We start from the raw sequence: 15,680 nt of genomic DNA on the forward strand, positions 1-15,680 counted from the left end.
TTAGGGTCGGGTCAAAGATGAAACAGGGCGATGGCACTTTAACGGATCTCGGGTGTTACCCGGGTTTGGATTGAACCCGAAATGTTTAATTGTACTTCGATAAAATTACACATTAAGTCCCTAAAAACTTTGGGTAAATTCCACTTTACTCCTTATAACTATAATAACTACTTATACTTGTACAGGATGGGGGTGGGGCAGTCGTTATACTGTGGACCGTGGTCCACAATCCATAATGTATTGTGGACCATGGGTCATGGTTGATACTGCAGTTGTGTTAAACTGATACTGCAGTTGTGTTGAAAGGATACTGCAGTTGTGTTGAAAGGGAACTGCAGTTGCGCGGAACAGAGGACGTGTCATCCATCTGGAATTGTAATTGTGTTGAACGGATACTGCAGTTGTGTTGAAAAGATATTGCAGTTGTGTTAAAAGGATACTGCAGTTGTGTTGAACGGATGAATGTCCTCTGTTCTGTGCAACTGCAGTTTCCTTTCAACACAACTGCAGTATCTTTTCAACACAACTGCAGTATCCGTTCAACACAACTGCAGTATCAGCTATGATCATGGTCCACAGTGCATTGTGGACCATGGTCCACCATATAATTTGCGGGGGTGGGGTGGCAACGCGTCTCTTCAAAGTTCGAATGAACACAATAAACAAGCAGTAAGATCATATACACTTTAAAGCTTTTGTGAAAATAGGTGGAGGATTCATAGACCAGAGTGTGCATCTCCTCAAATCATTTCTCTATCCGCCCTAAACAATGAAGAACGCAGCATAAAAATCAAAGCTTTACCTTATCTTACATATGCTTGAAACTAAAGGAAATGTACAGTCTACAGAGAAATCAAACGCACAAATTTGATACATCCACACAATTAGTACTCGACTTTTAATTTTAAACAAGAGTTAATTACCGATTTGGTCCCTCGACTATTGGAATTTCACCATTTCGGTCCTCAACTTTCTAAATTGTCCAATTACATCCTCGACTATGTTATTTCTCACCGAATTGGTCCTCAGCCGTAACTGCCGTTTGGCAAACGTCAAAATTGGGGATAAAAATGTAATTTCATTTTCTTTGTTGACCTAGACCAGACCAATACAATTGAGAGTGAAGGTGAATGAAGCTCCGGCGAGGAATGCTATTGCGTGGAATCTTCCTGGGGAGAAGATGACAGTAGTAATTCAGACTTTAGGATGAGGTTTGGTACTGCTGCTTCGGCTTTTCTTGTAATCACCCTCGCGAATCTGCGCATCATCGACCTGTCTGTCGAATCTGCGCAGCAATATTAAAGGGGCAGAGTACTCGAATCTTGCCAATATATCGCCGTCAACATTGCTAAACCCTAAACCTCATCCTTGCATTCTCACATTCCAGTAAAGTTTCGGCAGATCACTAACCGGAACCGTATATTGACACCCTCGGCGTCAGTCTTCTCCGCGTGTGATCCCGAGAAATTCAAAATTCCAGACGGAGAAAACAATGTCGCTATCTTTTAGCTTTTCAGCTGGCATTTCTCCGGCAACCACCGGAATCCTATTGAAGGGGCTCGTTGGGAATCCTTATCACATCTTTGACTCGCGGAGAAGAGTCTCCGATGTCGTCAAGGCTCAATCAAGCAAAATGTTAGTCACCAATGATGTGGCTGGGACGGTGCCCTTGGTTCTAACGCCGGTGGTTCCGGTGACCAGGGATTCTCTAGTTGAGCTGACGGAGAATGCTTTGCAGTGGATGAAGCTAGTTTGCACAATTGGTCTAGCCACGTGCGGTTACGAGGAGCTTAAGGCACTCGCCGCCAATGGAATGAAATAATGTTGCTCGTTTAAACATGTGTCACGGCACCCACGAGTTGTAGCAACGTAACACTTCCACAAAGAGCGTGATGTTCAGTCATTGTAGAGCAAAACAAGTTGGGGACGCTAAGGAAGAAGATGACTATTGTAATTTCCTATTTTACCCTTATAGTTTGACGGTAAAACAAACTGAGGACCATTTCGGTTAACGTTTGCATAGTCGAGGATGTAATTGGACAATTTAGAAAGTCGAGGACCGAAGTGGTGAAATCCCAATAGTCGAGGGACCAAATCGGTAATTAACTCTTTTAAACAATTTAAACACTTGACTATCAAAATGTTTACAATGTTGGTCCTTCCGTCACAAGCTGATTAAGTGGACGTCAACTTGAGAGGTAAAACAATTTTTTAACATGCTTTGCATATAATATTTCGTCGTTCTCCTCTATATAATATTTGAGTAATGGAGTTGTCCACTTGTAACATGCCACTCTTCATAATCTGCATTGGCTTTATACATCCCTCATATGTCTTGAAGTATGTGAAAATTATATAAGTAGCAAGAATCCACATAATGCCAAATAGGCACTTTTCCATATTTTATCCATATTGTACATACTACATGTTAGCAAGGGATCCTAGTTAAGTCCCATTTCCTAAAAGAACAAGATCTTCTACTGTTTTACCCCTCAATTTGACATCCTCTTTATCGCGTATAGAGAGGAGAACGACGAGGAATTATATGCATAGCATGTTAAAAGATTGTTTTACCCCTCAATTTGATGTACACTTAACCAGCTTGTGACGAAAAGACTAACATTAAAAACATTTTGATAGTTATGTGTCTAAATTGTCCAAATTAAAAATCGTGAACTAATTGTGAAAAATCACAATAGTTGGAGGACCAATATAATGCTGGAATTAACTCCATCCACACATTCCTGCCTGGAGTTGGAGTTCTAATTGGCAGCTATCATATTGATCAGTGGAGGCAGAGACCCGAATCCTCATTGGCAGCTGTCACAGGGGAGGCCGAGGCCAGTAATTGTTAACTTGTTTTGGAGAGGATTTCATCTCAACGAAAGTTGGATGAAAGACTCGAGTCTAACCAATTTCAAACCCAATTTTCCTACTATGAAAATATGGGTATTTGGGGCTTATAATGCTTGTGTGTTTTAAGGGTTAGGATTGATGCATCACGAAAGTGGGACAATCCTACAATAATTCTTGTTTATTGATTATTACCGTAGCTTGAACCTGAATTCTTATGTGCATTACCATAATTCCCTTGGTGAATTGTTTTTCCTCTAATTCTGAGTTGTTAGTGCGTCAAGAAAGCAATACCCCTAATCTGGACCCATCTTTATTCATATAGTTTATTCATGTTTAATTTGCATTCTTTTTATTTTCCATACTCAGTCATAATTTGCTTGGGTCATTCTGAATTCCAATACATTAGTGTCTAGAGTCTTGCAATTCATACAAGTACGTGTCATAGCCATAATCCTCAGCGGAACGACATTTTTCACCATATTTTTATCATCACCATTTCTACACATTAATGATCTTTGACAGTGATGTCCAGTGTGTTGAAAATTGCAGAATGGATAGGAGTGCTTTAGTAAAATTATGTTATTTGCTAGACTCATGGTAAGTTGAAAGATAGTAGGAATATGACAGTAAATGAAATGGTAATATCATTTCTTCATATAATTGCACACAACATTAAGAATAGAGTACTTAAACACCAAATAACAAGGTTTCGTGAGACCGTTAGCAGGCAATTTCATGCTTTTTGAACATTGTTTTAAGGCTGCACAACATAATATTTAGAAAGCCTAAGCCTATACATGTCACTGGCATTGGCAAAGAAGGTTGTAGCTAGAAAGCACATGAACCAGGACCAGCTGTTGGAGTTTTCAGAGTCCACTATTGAATATGCGAGGGAAAAAATCGATTTGTTAACATTCATAGACACAACCAATACTAGATGACTTTTGTACTCACCATATAAATGTGTCCCATCTATGGTAATAACAAGAAGGCAATAACGAAAATCGTCAATGGCGGGCTTGAATGCCAAAAAAGCATACTAAAACTCGCAATAGTGTTCACCCTCCGTAGAAGGCATAATTTGAAGGTCAATCACCGTGCCTGGGTTGTTTGACGGACGGAATGCAAAAATTTGGGAAGATCATTGTAAGATTGATCCCACTTGAAAAAAAAGCTCTCAATACCTTTTAGGTATCCGTATCAAGCTTTTTTGTATTTTATATCGATCTCGTGCCTTTGTTTAACATCTAGTATGATGTGCTTGATTTTGTACCTAGGATCAATAATATAATTGTCAATTTGTCTTTGACTAGGTCATATATGAATGTGTTGGTGCAGATGAAATCTTGACCACCTTGATTGTAATCAATCCGGCATGTGTTTGTATTTCAATACTTTTTAATAACACATTCCCCTTATGCTCCCTTCATTTGGCTAGCAGAGATAATGACAAAAAACATTGTTAGTCACAACTAGTTGAGTACATACATATAACCTTCCAATAATTGATTATTTTGATAATTTTAAAATTTAATTTTTCATATATATATTTTTTGGATCAACTAGAAGGAGATACCTAGCTAAGACCTTGTGGTCTAGTGGCATCCGGTGTCCCAGTTAACACTCCCACATGGATGATGGGAGTGGGTTCGAGCCTCAGTGGAGGCAACTGTTGACTTTTTGTGAGCCAAGCTAGGATATCGAAGGCTTAATTTAATTTTTCATATTTGGTAATATTTTATATTAATACTAAACTTAATAATATAAAAATATAAATAAATTGATACTTTTCCTAATATATCGTACCTTAAAGACTTACGACCTTTGTTATAATACTGGTCAATATACTAATATGTTATTTTATAGTAATTTATATAAGTAATTATCATATACTATTTACCATCTAAATGACACATGGTAATTGTAAATCGTATTTAACATCTTAATTCATTATGGTAATTGAATATTGAGATTCACTTCTTACGACGATTTTATATTTTTTTACTTCAAATTATATCGATTGCCCATGCACTTCGTTTGATCAGTTTTGAATAAAATCTTAAAAATTATGGCAATTAAAGAATTAATGCTCTCCATAATATAATTATTCCAATTCACATATTATCTACATCTACACTTTTAATAAGAGCTTGTTAGACCCCTAACTGGAACTAAAAAAATGTTGGTGTAATAGTATGCTATAACATATTGTACTTTGTGTTATTCATATTGTGCAACCTCCAATTAAATTCCCAATATATCCTAATCTTTTATAATTTTACCAAATTCTTTCCGTCAAATATAACGGAAGTTTAACCTCAAATTCTTTAGGCAATTTGTTTCTTTATTGCGGTTTTCAAACAAATTGGCAATTTGTTTCTTAATAATCACAACATCTCATGTGTACTTAAAATTATAATATTGAATTTTAATAGGATTCTATAATACAATTTTGTATATATTCCTAACTAAACCATTATTCTACCTAAGATATATAAACCCCTCTCATTCTTACTGGTATTCACCCAAAACTAAACCTAACATATTCTACAACACACCTCTACGTGACATTCTATAGGTATTATTATCAAAATCTTATCATGTTGATTCTATTATTTGTATTTGTACTCATAATGATTACAATTTTTTTTTAAAAAAATCAATGATGCTATACTCATTAATTAGTATAACTTCAATATCATTATGTAAATATATCTATTGTATAATATGTTCATCTATACTTGTATCCTTGTATGTAATGTTGTGGTTCTCATTATATTTCTCTATAATCTACACATTTTAGTTACTCCTTATGTTTTATTAAAATATATAAACATCGATACTATTTCAATTCTTTGATTTTTATTAATTTATTAATATTTTTTTCTCATTATTATATGACTACTTTAACTAATTAAGGAACACTAATTTAAAACTACGCATTAGGCATTGGTTTAATCGCGCAACGAACGTGTGATAACTAGTTATGCAATACAAATATACAATTATGCAAATTATTCTAAATTGATTATTACACATATAAAATTATGCTAATTGTTACTTTTGAATAAAATCTTAACAACTATGTTAATTAATAAATTAATTCACACATTATATTTTTATTAAACTATTTTTTTCATACTTGCTGTAATATAGATTTTATCTAATCAATCAAGGAAATTAAACTTGCACATACTATGGACATAATTAAAAAAAAAAAAAAAGTAAACATACACATATTACATCTATAATTAAACAAAATTAAACATACATATATTATTTTATTAATAATAATAATATATACTCCTTAATTAATATAATTATTCCGATTACATGGACGTCATAATTAGTATAGTAATAATTAAGAATAATATATACTCCTTAATTACCATTAATAATCATAATAAAATGACCTCATTATTAGAATTAATGGTAAATTTTCCTGCCCATATAAGAAATTAAACATACACATATGTCCATAATTAAAGGATATTAAACATACACATATTACGCCATATTACCAACCTGTATTACTTTAATCTTACTATAATAATTAAACATATGAATTTTCATTTGATTATAATATATTTTTGTTACTTAAAATAGTTCAATTAACCATGCTCTTTCTTCTATTTTTTTAGACTTTTCCTATTATAACTTTTAAGTAATCAATTTCAACACTAATATACAAATCTTATAATTTTAAATAAATGTACATTTTCAAATATTAGAATTATTTATAATTTCATCATTAATTTTATTATTTAAATATATAATAAAAAATTTATTGCACATATAATTTACTAGTTTCATATTAATACTAAACTTTTTTTTTTTGAAAGGTAAATGTAGCTATTCCATTAATTCATAACATAAAACATTTACATCAATGATCAATGAAATGGTAAACCATTCCTTATAGTCAGACATAGAAACAACTTTTCTAACTATGCTATAGAAAACTTGAATCGCAAACTGTTTCATAACTAGGAAGCTATGTTCCTTCAGAGAGCTTAAAGCTTCATCAAAGATCTGGGTCTTCGTCATCATTCTTTTTTGCTCGTTGCCTAGGATAAGATCAACACTTGCCGAAACCAAACTAAACGATTTATGCTAATGAAAATGAAAAGCTCGTGAAAGCAACGAGAGGAAAAATGCTCGTGAAAATAACGAGAGGAAAACACAATAATAAAGAAAATACAAAGTGAGTAAAGTCAAAATAGGGTTGGGAGTTCAAGACTACCAACACAAATATAAAAAATATAATAATATAATATTTTTTATATTATTAATACTAAACTTAATAATATAAAAATATAAAATATAAATAAATTTAATTATGTTTTTAATTGAATTAGACACTTATTTGACAAAGAGAATAAAATATTTCTATTTTTACAAATCACATCGAAAATGATTAATATTGTATCGGTTCCGTTAAATCGTACTCCGTTAAAAAGAAATAGGAATGAGGGCACCGACAGCTACTTTAGTTGTCGGCAGAGCAACCGGGTGTAACCAGTAGTACAGCCTGGTAAGTGGTAATATAGCTGATTAGCTGGCTTCTTCGACTCACCCACTCTTTCTCTTCTTGTCTGCGACAAGTCATTGCTGTTGGAATTCATCAGCAATAATTGCGGGTGGGTGTGCCGTGAACTCCTCTGTTTCTCGGGGAAGAAATGGAGGCCGGTGCTGGGATGGTTGCCGGATCGCACAAGCGGAATGAGTTGGTTCGAATCCGCCATGATTCTGATAGTGCGGTACGGTGTTTGCCAGCAGAGCAGACTAGTTTGGATTCATTCTTGAATCTCGTTATACAATTTTCATGGCTAAAAGTTGTTAATTTTGAGTTTCTAGTGTTTAAGTAGTAGTTTTGGCATTTTGGGATTTTACCCATTTGGATTTTCAGTCGATCTTGTTTGTCAATTAAAATACCACTTCATTAATCATCAAAAAGCGATTGATTTTTAGTTGAAGTTCAGTTATTTGATCAGAATTTGGAGCTTAGATGGGTGGGTGGTGGAAGTATAGGGGTGTGAGCTCTGAGGTGAAAATTTGATCTTTTCACCAAATTAGGATGGGATGTGCTCCATTTTGCTTTCAGATTACGGGTTTTCTTGAAATTTCTGTCGTTAATTTGCTTGGCTGATTTTTATATTTTCTCTTGGCTGAGGTAGGGTTGGTTGGTTGATGATAGTTTTAGTTTAGGTTGGCTTTATTAAAGGTATAATGAAGTAGATATTTGTTTTGTATTGGCATTTGAAGTGGATATTTTTAGATGTGAGTGTTTGTCTCATGGAAGTGAGATTTAGCTCATATTTGCTAGCTACTTGATTGATTCTACATAATGGATGTCTGAAGTGATCATTTTAGCTATGCTAGGTAGATCTAATATTTTATGGTTCATTTGAAGTAATGTCTGTTTGGATAAATCTTGGTATTCTTTTTAGTCCACTTTGAGTTTTAGTTCTATATGCACCATATAAGTTAAGACTCAAGGCAAAGTTAGTTACAGATTGCTGTTTTGTGCTTAGATAGCAGTTTGAGGACTGGATTTCTCTTTACATTGCTGATCAGTTATTTTAGTAGCGTCATATACCAATATTGCATGTTCAGGAAATACTTTGCCTCTTCTTGCAATGCATATAGGCAGTGATGGATTTTTTGAATTTCTGTCTTTTTTTTTTTTTTTTTTTTTTTTTTTTTTTTTTTTGTCTTTCTGTCTGATTGGTCGCACTTTGTTTCAAATGCAGCCAAAACCCCTTAAGGATCTGAATAGTCAGATATGTCAGATTTGTGGTGATGCTGTTGGGGTGACTGCTAGTGGTGATGCATTTGTTGCGTGTAATGAGTGTGCCTTCCCTGTTTGCCGGGCTTGTTATGAGTATGAGCGCAAAGATGGAAATCAAGCATGTCCCCAGTGCAAAACTAGATACAAGAGACAAAAAGGTTTCATTTTTGCCTGAAATCTGAATAGAATATTTAAGACGTGCTATTCCTTTTCTTCTTTCTCTTCCCTTTTCTTCTTGCATCTTTATCTATCATTTTCTGGAAAACCATTGGAATGAACTTTGTTTTGGCACTGTTAGGGAGTGCACGAGTTGATGGGGATGATGAGGATGATGATGCTGATGACCTGGATGATGAGTTTAATCATGCCCAGGGGAATAGCAAGGCTAGACGCCAGTGGCAGGGAGAAGATGTGGATCTCTCTTCTTCTTCTAGACATGAGTCTCAGCCGCCAATACCTCTTCTCATGAATGGTCAGCCTGTAAGTGAGGATCAAACTTACAGCATCAAAATATCAACTCTTTGTTAATGTTTTGCATTACTGTTTCTATCATCCTGACCTGGGATTTCAATGAAAAATGACAGATAAAAAATCTGTTCTTAGAGATGCTTTCTTTGCCTCATTCTACCTCTCTGAATCATTCTGATAACTATTTTCCTTAAATATGTGATTATTTGGTCTTTGATCATTTGTCTTCAATGTGAGCAATGGATAGAAGGCATACTATCATCATTTGCTTATTTCATCAGTAAAATCATGGTTGTACTGGAAAAATTAATACTTGTTTTACCATATTTTGCTGTGTATTTATTCTTTCTGTGTCCTTTAAAAAAATAATGAATTTTCACTGTTTACCAAGGAAATGGGTTATCATTGAGTTTTTTGATAATGACTTTTTTTTTTTTTTTTTTTTTCAATAAATAATAACTAGAGTATGATATGCACCAAAAAATTAACTAGAGTATGATACTAGCAGTCTGTATGGGGCTTAAAAACTATGAAGTATTTTTTTTTTCTTTTTCATTAATATGTTCTTATTTGAAACTTAATTCTGTTTTCTTGTTTTTTTGAAATATGTTAAGATTATTTGTTTGGAACATTTTTCTAACCCATGTGACCATGCTTATAGATTTCTGGTGAAATCCCTCCAAGTGCTACAGATACTCAATCTGTAAGGAGCATGTCAGGACCTTTGGGTCCTGGTGACAGGCATGGCCACTCAATTCCATATCTCGACCCTAGACAGCCAGGTATTCCCTTTATCTCAAAACTTCATTAGATATTTGTCTTGAGACTTTTTTTTTTTTCCTTATGGACTTCTGATGGGGTTATAATATCTTCAGTTCCTGTGAGAATTGTGGACCCTTCGAAGGACTTGAATACTACTTATGGACTTGGAAATGTTGACTGGAAAGAGAGGGTGGAAGGCTGGAAACTTAAACAGGAGAAAACAATGGTGCATGTGAACAACAGATACTCGGATGGGAAAGGAGGAGATACTGAAGTGATAGGGTCGAATGGAGAAGAGCTACAGATGTGAGTATCTTTTTATCATTTGGAATCATTATGTGGTAACAAGGATGTGTTCTCAATGTTATCATGTTGCTTCAAAACCTTGTGGCAGGGCTGATGAAGCTCGCCAACCCCTAAGTCGCGTTGTGCCTATTTCTTCTTCTCACCTTACTCCCTATCGTGTTGTGATTATACTTCGGCTGATCATCTTGGGATTTTTCTTGCAATACCGGCTTACTCACCCTGTGAATGATGCCTATCCTTTGTGGCTGGTATCAGTTATCTGTGAGGTCTGGTTTGCCTTATCTTGGCTTTTGGATCAGTTCCCAAAATGGTCACCCATCAATCGTGAGACCTACCTAGACAGGCTTGCATTAAGGTTAGTGTCAGAAATTGCTTCGTAAGAAACTTTATTATTTTATATCACCAGGATGGGTTTCTAATTCCATATTTGAAGTGGGCTTGGTTTGTTATATTATTAATTTCGTTTCTTATTTTGTCAGATTTGATAGGGAAGGGGAGCCTTCCCAATTAGCACCAGTAGATGTGTTTGTCAGTACTGTGGATCCCATGAAGGAGCCTCCTCTCATTACAGCAAACACAGTGTTGTCAATCCTTTCTGTGGATTACCCCGTCGACAAGGTCTCGTGCTATGTTTCTGATGATGGTTCAGCAATGTTAACATTTGAATCCCTCTCAGAGACTGCAGAGTTTGCAAGGAAATGGGTGCCCTTCTGTAAGAAGTTTAGTATCGAGCCTCGGGCTCCTGAGTTCTATTTTGCTCAAAAGATTGATTATCTGAAGGACAAGATTCAGCCTTCATTTGTGAAAGAGCGCAGGGCAATGAAGGTAAGAGATCATCGTAGTGTTGTTCTTGTGTTGCATTGATAATACTGTGCTTAACATCTCCTGAAGTTACATCCAAAGCTCAAGCATGACAAATGAACCCATCCTAGTTGTAGATAGATTTAACATTTATGCGGTGCATATATTTAACATATAAATTCATAATTTAAACATGTGTTGGATTGGCTTCACTCTTCAAGGCCATCTGTTGAATGGGAAGCCAATCCTTGCAATTTTGTTGAGAAATTTAAACTTCTCAGCGAAGATTTATTCATAGACATTGAAGCAAAAATTCTAACACCCGAAAGGTTCTGTTTTGCAGAGGGAGTATGAAGAATTTAAGGTACGCATCAATGCACTTGTTGCAAAAGCACAAAAGATGCCCGAGGAAGGTTGGACAATGCAAGATGGAACCCCTTGGCCTGGAAACAACTCTAGGGATCATCCCGGAATGATCCAGGTATTTATCAATTTCTTTATTATTTTTAAGAATCTTGCTTGGTTATCATTTTAAATGCATAAATCATCGAGAGATATCTTTTAACTTGTGCTATTACTGTGAATTGGATAAACAGGTCTTCTTGGGCCACAGTGGGGGGCTTGATACAGATGGAAATGAACTTCCTCGTCTGGTTTATGTTTCCCGTGAAAAGAGGCCGGGATTTCAACACCACAAGAAGGCTGGAGCTATGAATGCTTTGGTAGGCAACAGATAATTCAGATAATAATTAACGACATTCCATCCAGTGATTTTTGTGTTTTGACTTGCATATATTTATATTGTATGGATCATTTCCTGGTAATGCTTGTAATATATGCCTATATGACAAAATGGATAGGCGATAACCTCATGCTTGGTACTCTTATATTTCTATGATTACATTTTGCAGTGCTATGGGGGCTGAATAATAGGTTTTTCGATTCTTTGTGCAGATTCGAGTGTCTGCTGTCCTTACTAATGGAGCATATCTTTTGAACGTTGATTGTGATCACTACTTCAACAACAGTAAAGCACTTAAAGAAGCTATGTGTTTCATGATGGATCCCGCTTATGGAAAGAAGACATGCTATGTTCAATTCCCCCAGAGATTTGATGGCATTGACTTGCATGATAGATATGCCAACCGCAACATTGTGTTCTTTGATGTAAGTGGCTATTAAGAATTTTACAAAAGGGATCTATTTTTTTGTTGGCAACTTGGCTATTTGTTTGTTATTCTGTTGGTGGGTGCTTATTCTTTCGTATTTCTGTTTCTCAGATCAACTTGAAGGGGCTGGACGGCCTTCAAGGTCCTGTCTATGTGGGAACTGGATGTTGTTTCAACAGGCAAGCTTTGTATGGGTATGATCCGGTCTTAACTGAGGCTGATTTGGAGCCAAACATTATCGTCAAGAGCTGTTGTGGCTCTCGGAAGAAGGGAAGGAATGGCAACAAGAAATACATTGATCAGAAGAGGGCAGCTAAACGAACCGAATCCACTATTCCAATTTTCAATATGGAGGACATTGAAGAGGGTTTTGAAGGTAGGAATTTATGATACGTGCGACTATCCTTGCAATCATGTCGTTCTCATGTGTAGTTTGATGATGATGCGGATAGAGATAACAATCGATTTCGTAATGGCAGTTTTATTTGACAGCAATTCTTTTGATCTGCAGGGTATGATGACGAGAAGTCTCTTCTCATGTCTCAAAAGAGCTTAGAGAAGCGGTTTGGTCAGTCCCCGGTTTTTATCGCTGCCACCTTTATGGAACAAGGAGGCATTCCACCGTCTACTAACCCCGCAACCCTCTTGAAAGAAGCAATCCATGTTATTAGTTGTGGTTACGAGGACAAGACTGAATGGGGGAAAGAGGTATACATTGGCACTAAAAACATAAATTCTTTTTGCTTCTTTTTGACTTTTGTACCGATTTGAAATGCAAATTGATTGGGCTTTTGTTTTCTGCAATTAATTAGATTGGATGGATCTACGGTTCTGTCACTGAAGATATCTTGACTGGGTTTAAGATGCACGCGAGAGGATGGATTTCAGTGTATTGCATGCCTCCTCGTCCAGCATTTAAGGGGTCCGCTCCAATCAATCTTTCTGATCGTTTAAACCAAGTGCTTCGATGGGCCTTGGGATCCATCGAAATTTTCCTCAGTCGTCATTGCCCTATATGGTATGGGTACAACGGAAAACTGAAGCTCTTGGAGAGAATAGCATACATTAACACCATCGTCTATCCTCTCACTTCAATCCCGTTGCTTGCATACTGCATTCTCCCCGCCATCTGTCTTCTAACGGGGAAGTTTATTGTTCCCGAGGTATATGGCATGTTCTATATTTCCTTAACATCATGTTTGGTTCACGGAATGAATTTTAAGGGAATAGGAATAGTATTTCATAGGGAATGAATTTTAAGGGAATAGGAATAGTATTTCATAGGTAATGGAATAGGTAAGGAATAGAATAAGAATTGTATTCTATTGTTTGGTTCACGGAAGGAATAGACTTTAGGAATGTAATTTCAATGTTTGGTTAGTTTAAGGAATAGAAATGGAATGTGTTTAAAAGACATAAATACCCCTATATAAAAAATGTATTATTATTATTATTACTACTTATATATATATATATATATATATATATATATATTAAGAATTATAATATAATACAAAAGGGTATTTTCGGTATTATAGTATAAAAGCTATTACCAAATACTTGGGAATAGCTAATACTAGGGGGTCCCTAGGAATGGCTATTCCCCCTGCAAAGGGAATAGCTCATTCCCGGGAGTGCTATTCCTAGGAATAGAATGACGAACCAAACAATGGAATAGGTCTATTCCCGGGAATGGTATTCCACGAACCAAACACGCTGTAAAAGTGTTTTGTCACTGGAATCTAACAGAATATCTTAACTGTTTCCTCATAAATCCTATGCTTATATATCTTTTTCGATATTCTCTGTCTGCAGATAAGCAACTATGCTAGTGCATGGTTCATTCTTCTCTTTGTATCCATTTTTGCGACTGGAATTCTGGAGCTAAGGTGGAGTGGTGTGTCTATAGAGGACTGGTGGAGAAACGAGCAGTTCTGGGTCATCGGGGGCACATCGGCCCATCTGTTTGCGGTGTTCCAGGGGCTCTTGAAAGTGCTAGCTGGGATCGACACCAATTTCACTGTCACCTCGAAGGCGTCCGACGAAGACGGGGACTTTGCGGAGCTCTACGTTTTCAAGTGGACCTCGCTCCTCATTCCCCCGACCACGGTCCTTATAGTGAACCTGGTAGGTATAGTCGCGGGGGTTTCGTTCGCCATAAACAGCGGGTATCAGTCGTGGGGTCCTCTGTTTGGAAGGCTGTTCTTCGCCATTTGGGTCATCGTCCACTTGTACCCTTTCCTCAAAGGTCTGCTGGGCAGGCAGAACCGCACGCCCACCATCGTCATCGTCTGGTCCATCCTCCTCGCGTCCATCTTCTCGTTGCTGTGGGTGCGCATCGACCCCTTCACGTCAGACAGCGCGAAAGCTGCCGCCAGAGGTCAGTGTGGCATCAACTGCTAAATCGGTTTTGTTTTTGTATTTGTTTCGATCAAGAAAATGCTCCATGGCCAGAAAGTTTGAGTTACCGGCTTTGCGTAAATAGAAGAAGAAAATGCAGAGCAGAGGAAGAGTGGAGGTGTTCTTGTACCATGGTTCTTTGTGGTCATAATTCTTTTGTTGATGTATACTTCTATAGGGAAAACCTTAATTAATGTGATATATATTGTTAGTGTGCAGTGTTCTTACACAACGTTGTTAAACAATACATGTATGAACTATGAATCCAACCTTTCATAGTGAAACCATTTTGTGCAACTTATCAATGCTCTTTCTTTTGAGTCATACAAGTATGAATTCCGGGGAGTAAAATTATTCTTTTTAACAATTTATCAGATATTCAACCCATTTTGATATAAAGTTATTTACATCTTTGCAATATTCTCTGGATGTCAATTTTTCTCGTCTTTGATGGGAATCCTTGATACTTGATTCTCGCCCCAATGGGGATTTAGAAATGGTGGTGGAGACTGAGAATGCTAATCTAAAAATGGGAGTGGAGATTGAGAATATGTGGAGATTGAGAATATTTTCAATTTTCTGTTAGGAACACGAGGGAACACCTCTTTCCGTCCCTAATTTTTTAAATATAATAATAATAATAATAATAATAATAATATTATTATTATTATTATTATTATTATTATTATTATTGAGAAACCGTCTAATGAAAATAAAAATAAAATAATAGTCATCGATCGGACGGTTTCTCCATCTATCCAAAAATAATTTTTTAATTTTTATTTATTTAAATAAAAATGTAATCTCACCACATTTTAATTAGTTATTTTTTGATAACTAATTAACAACGTTGTGTAAGAACACTGTACACTAAGTGACACTAACAATATATATCACATTACTTAAGGTTTTCTCCACAGAAGTATATATATATCAACAAAAGAATTATGCAGTTGAGACCACAAAGAACCATGGTACAAGAACACCTCCACTCTCCCTCTGCTCTTCACTTTCTTCCACCATGTTCTATGCGAGAATTTGTGGACAAATCTAAATCATTGATCAGTAAGATTTGATAGATGAGAAAGTAAAAAATGAGCGGGTTCATTTTCATAAATATTACGGAG

At 35.9% G+C, this 15,680-nt stretch overlaps 1 protein-coding gene across 1 annotated transcript; it reads left to right on the plus strand.

The window, feature by feature from the left end:
- The first annotated feature begins 7,405 nt into the window (after positions 1–7,405).
- On the plus strand, positions 7,406–14,877 carry LOC116000266 (cellulose synthase A catalytic subunit 1 [UDP-forming]-like). The gene is made up of 14 exons (XM_031240313.1): positions 7,406–7,616; positions 8,610–8,805; positions 8,946–9,127; positions 9,777–9,897; positions 9,991–10,183; positions 10,272–10,538; positions 10,663–11,008; positions 11,328–11,465; positions 11,581–11,706; positions 11,939–12,151; positions 12,265–12,529; positions 12,665–12,861; positions 12,966–13,316; positions 13,969–14,877. The coding sequence occupies exons 1-14, from the start codon at positions 7,536–7,538 to the stop codon at positions 14,554–14,556; spliced, it is 3,264 nt and encodes a 1,087-aa protein (XP_031096173.1). The 5' UTR covers positions 7,406–7,535; the 3' UTR covers positions 14,557–14,877.
- Positions 14,878–15,680: the final 803 nt, after the last annotated feature.

This window comes from Ipomoea triloba, chromosome 12, assembly GCF_003576645.1.
Source record: "Ipomoea triloba cultivar NCNSP0323 chromosome 12, ASM357664v1".
NCBI classification, from domain to species: Eukaryota; Viridiplantae; Streptophyta; class Magnoliopsida; order Solanales; family Convolvulaceae; genus Ipomoea; species Ipomoea triloba.

Bases quoted from the DNA above. Each gene is read 5' to 3' on its own strand.
- LOC116000266 (XM_031240313.1), top strand. From the start codon at position 7,536: ATGGAGGCCGGTGCTGGGATGGTTGCCGGATCGCACAAGCGGAATGAG. The intron at 9,128-9,776 runs GTAAGTGAGGAT...CCATGCTTATAG, and splicing joins TTCTCATGAATGGTCAGCCT to ATTTCTGGTGAAATCCCTCC. The intron at 11,707-11,938 runs GTAGGCAACAGA...TTCTTTGTGCAG, and splicing joins CTGGAGCTATGAATGCTTTG to ATTCGAGTGTCTGCTGTCCT.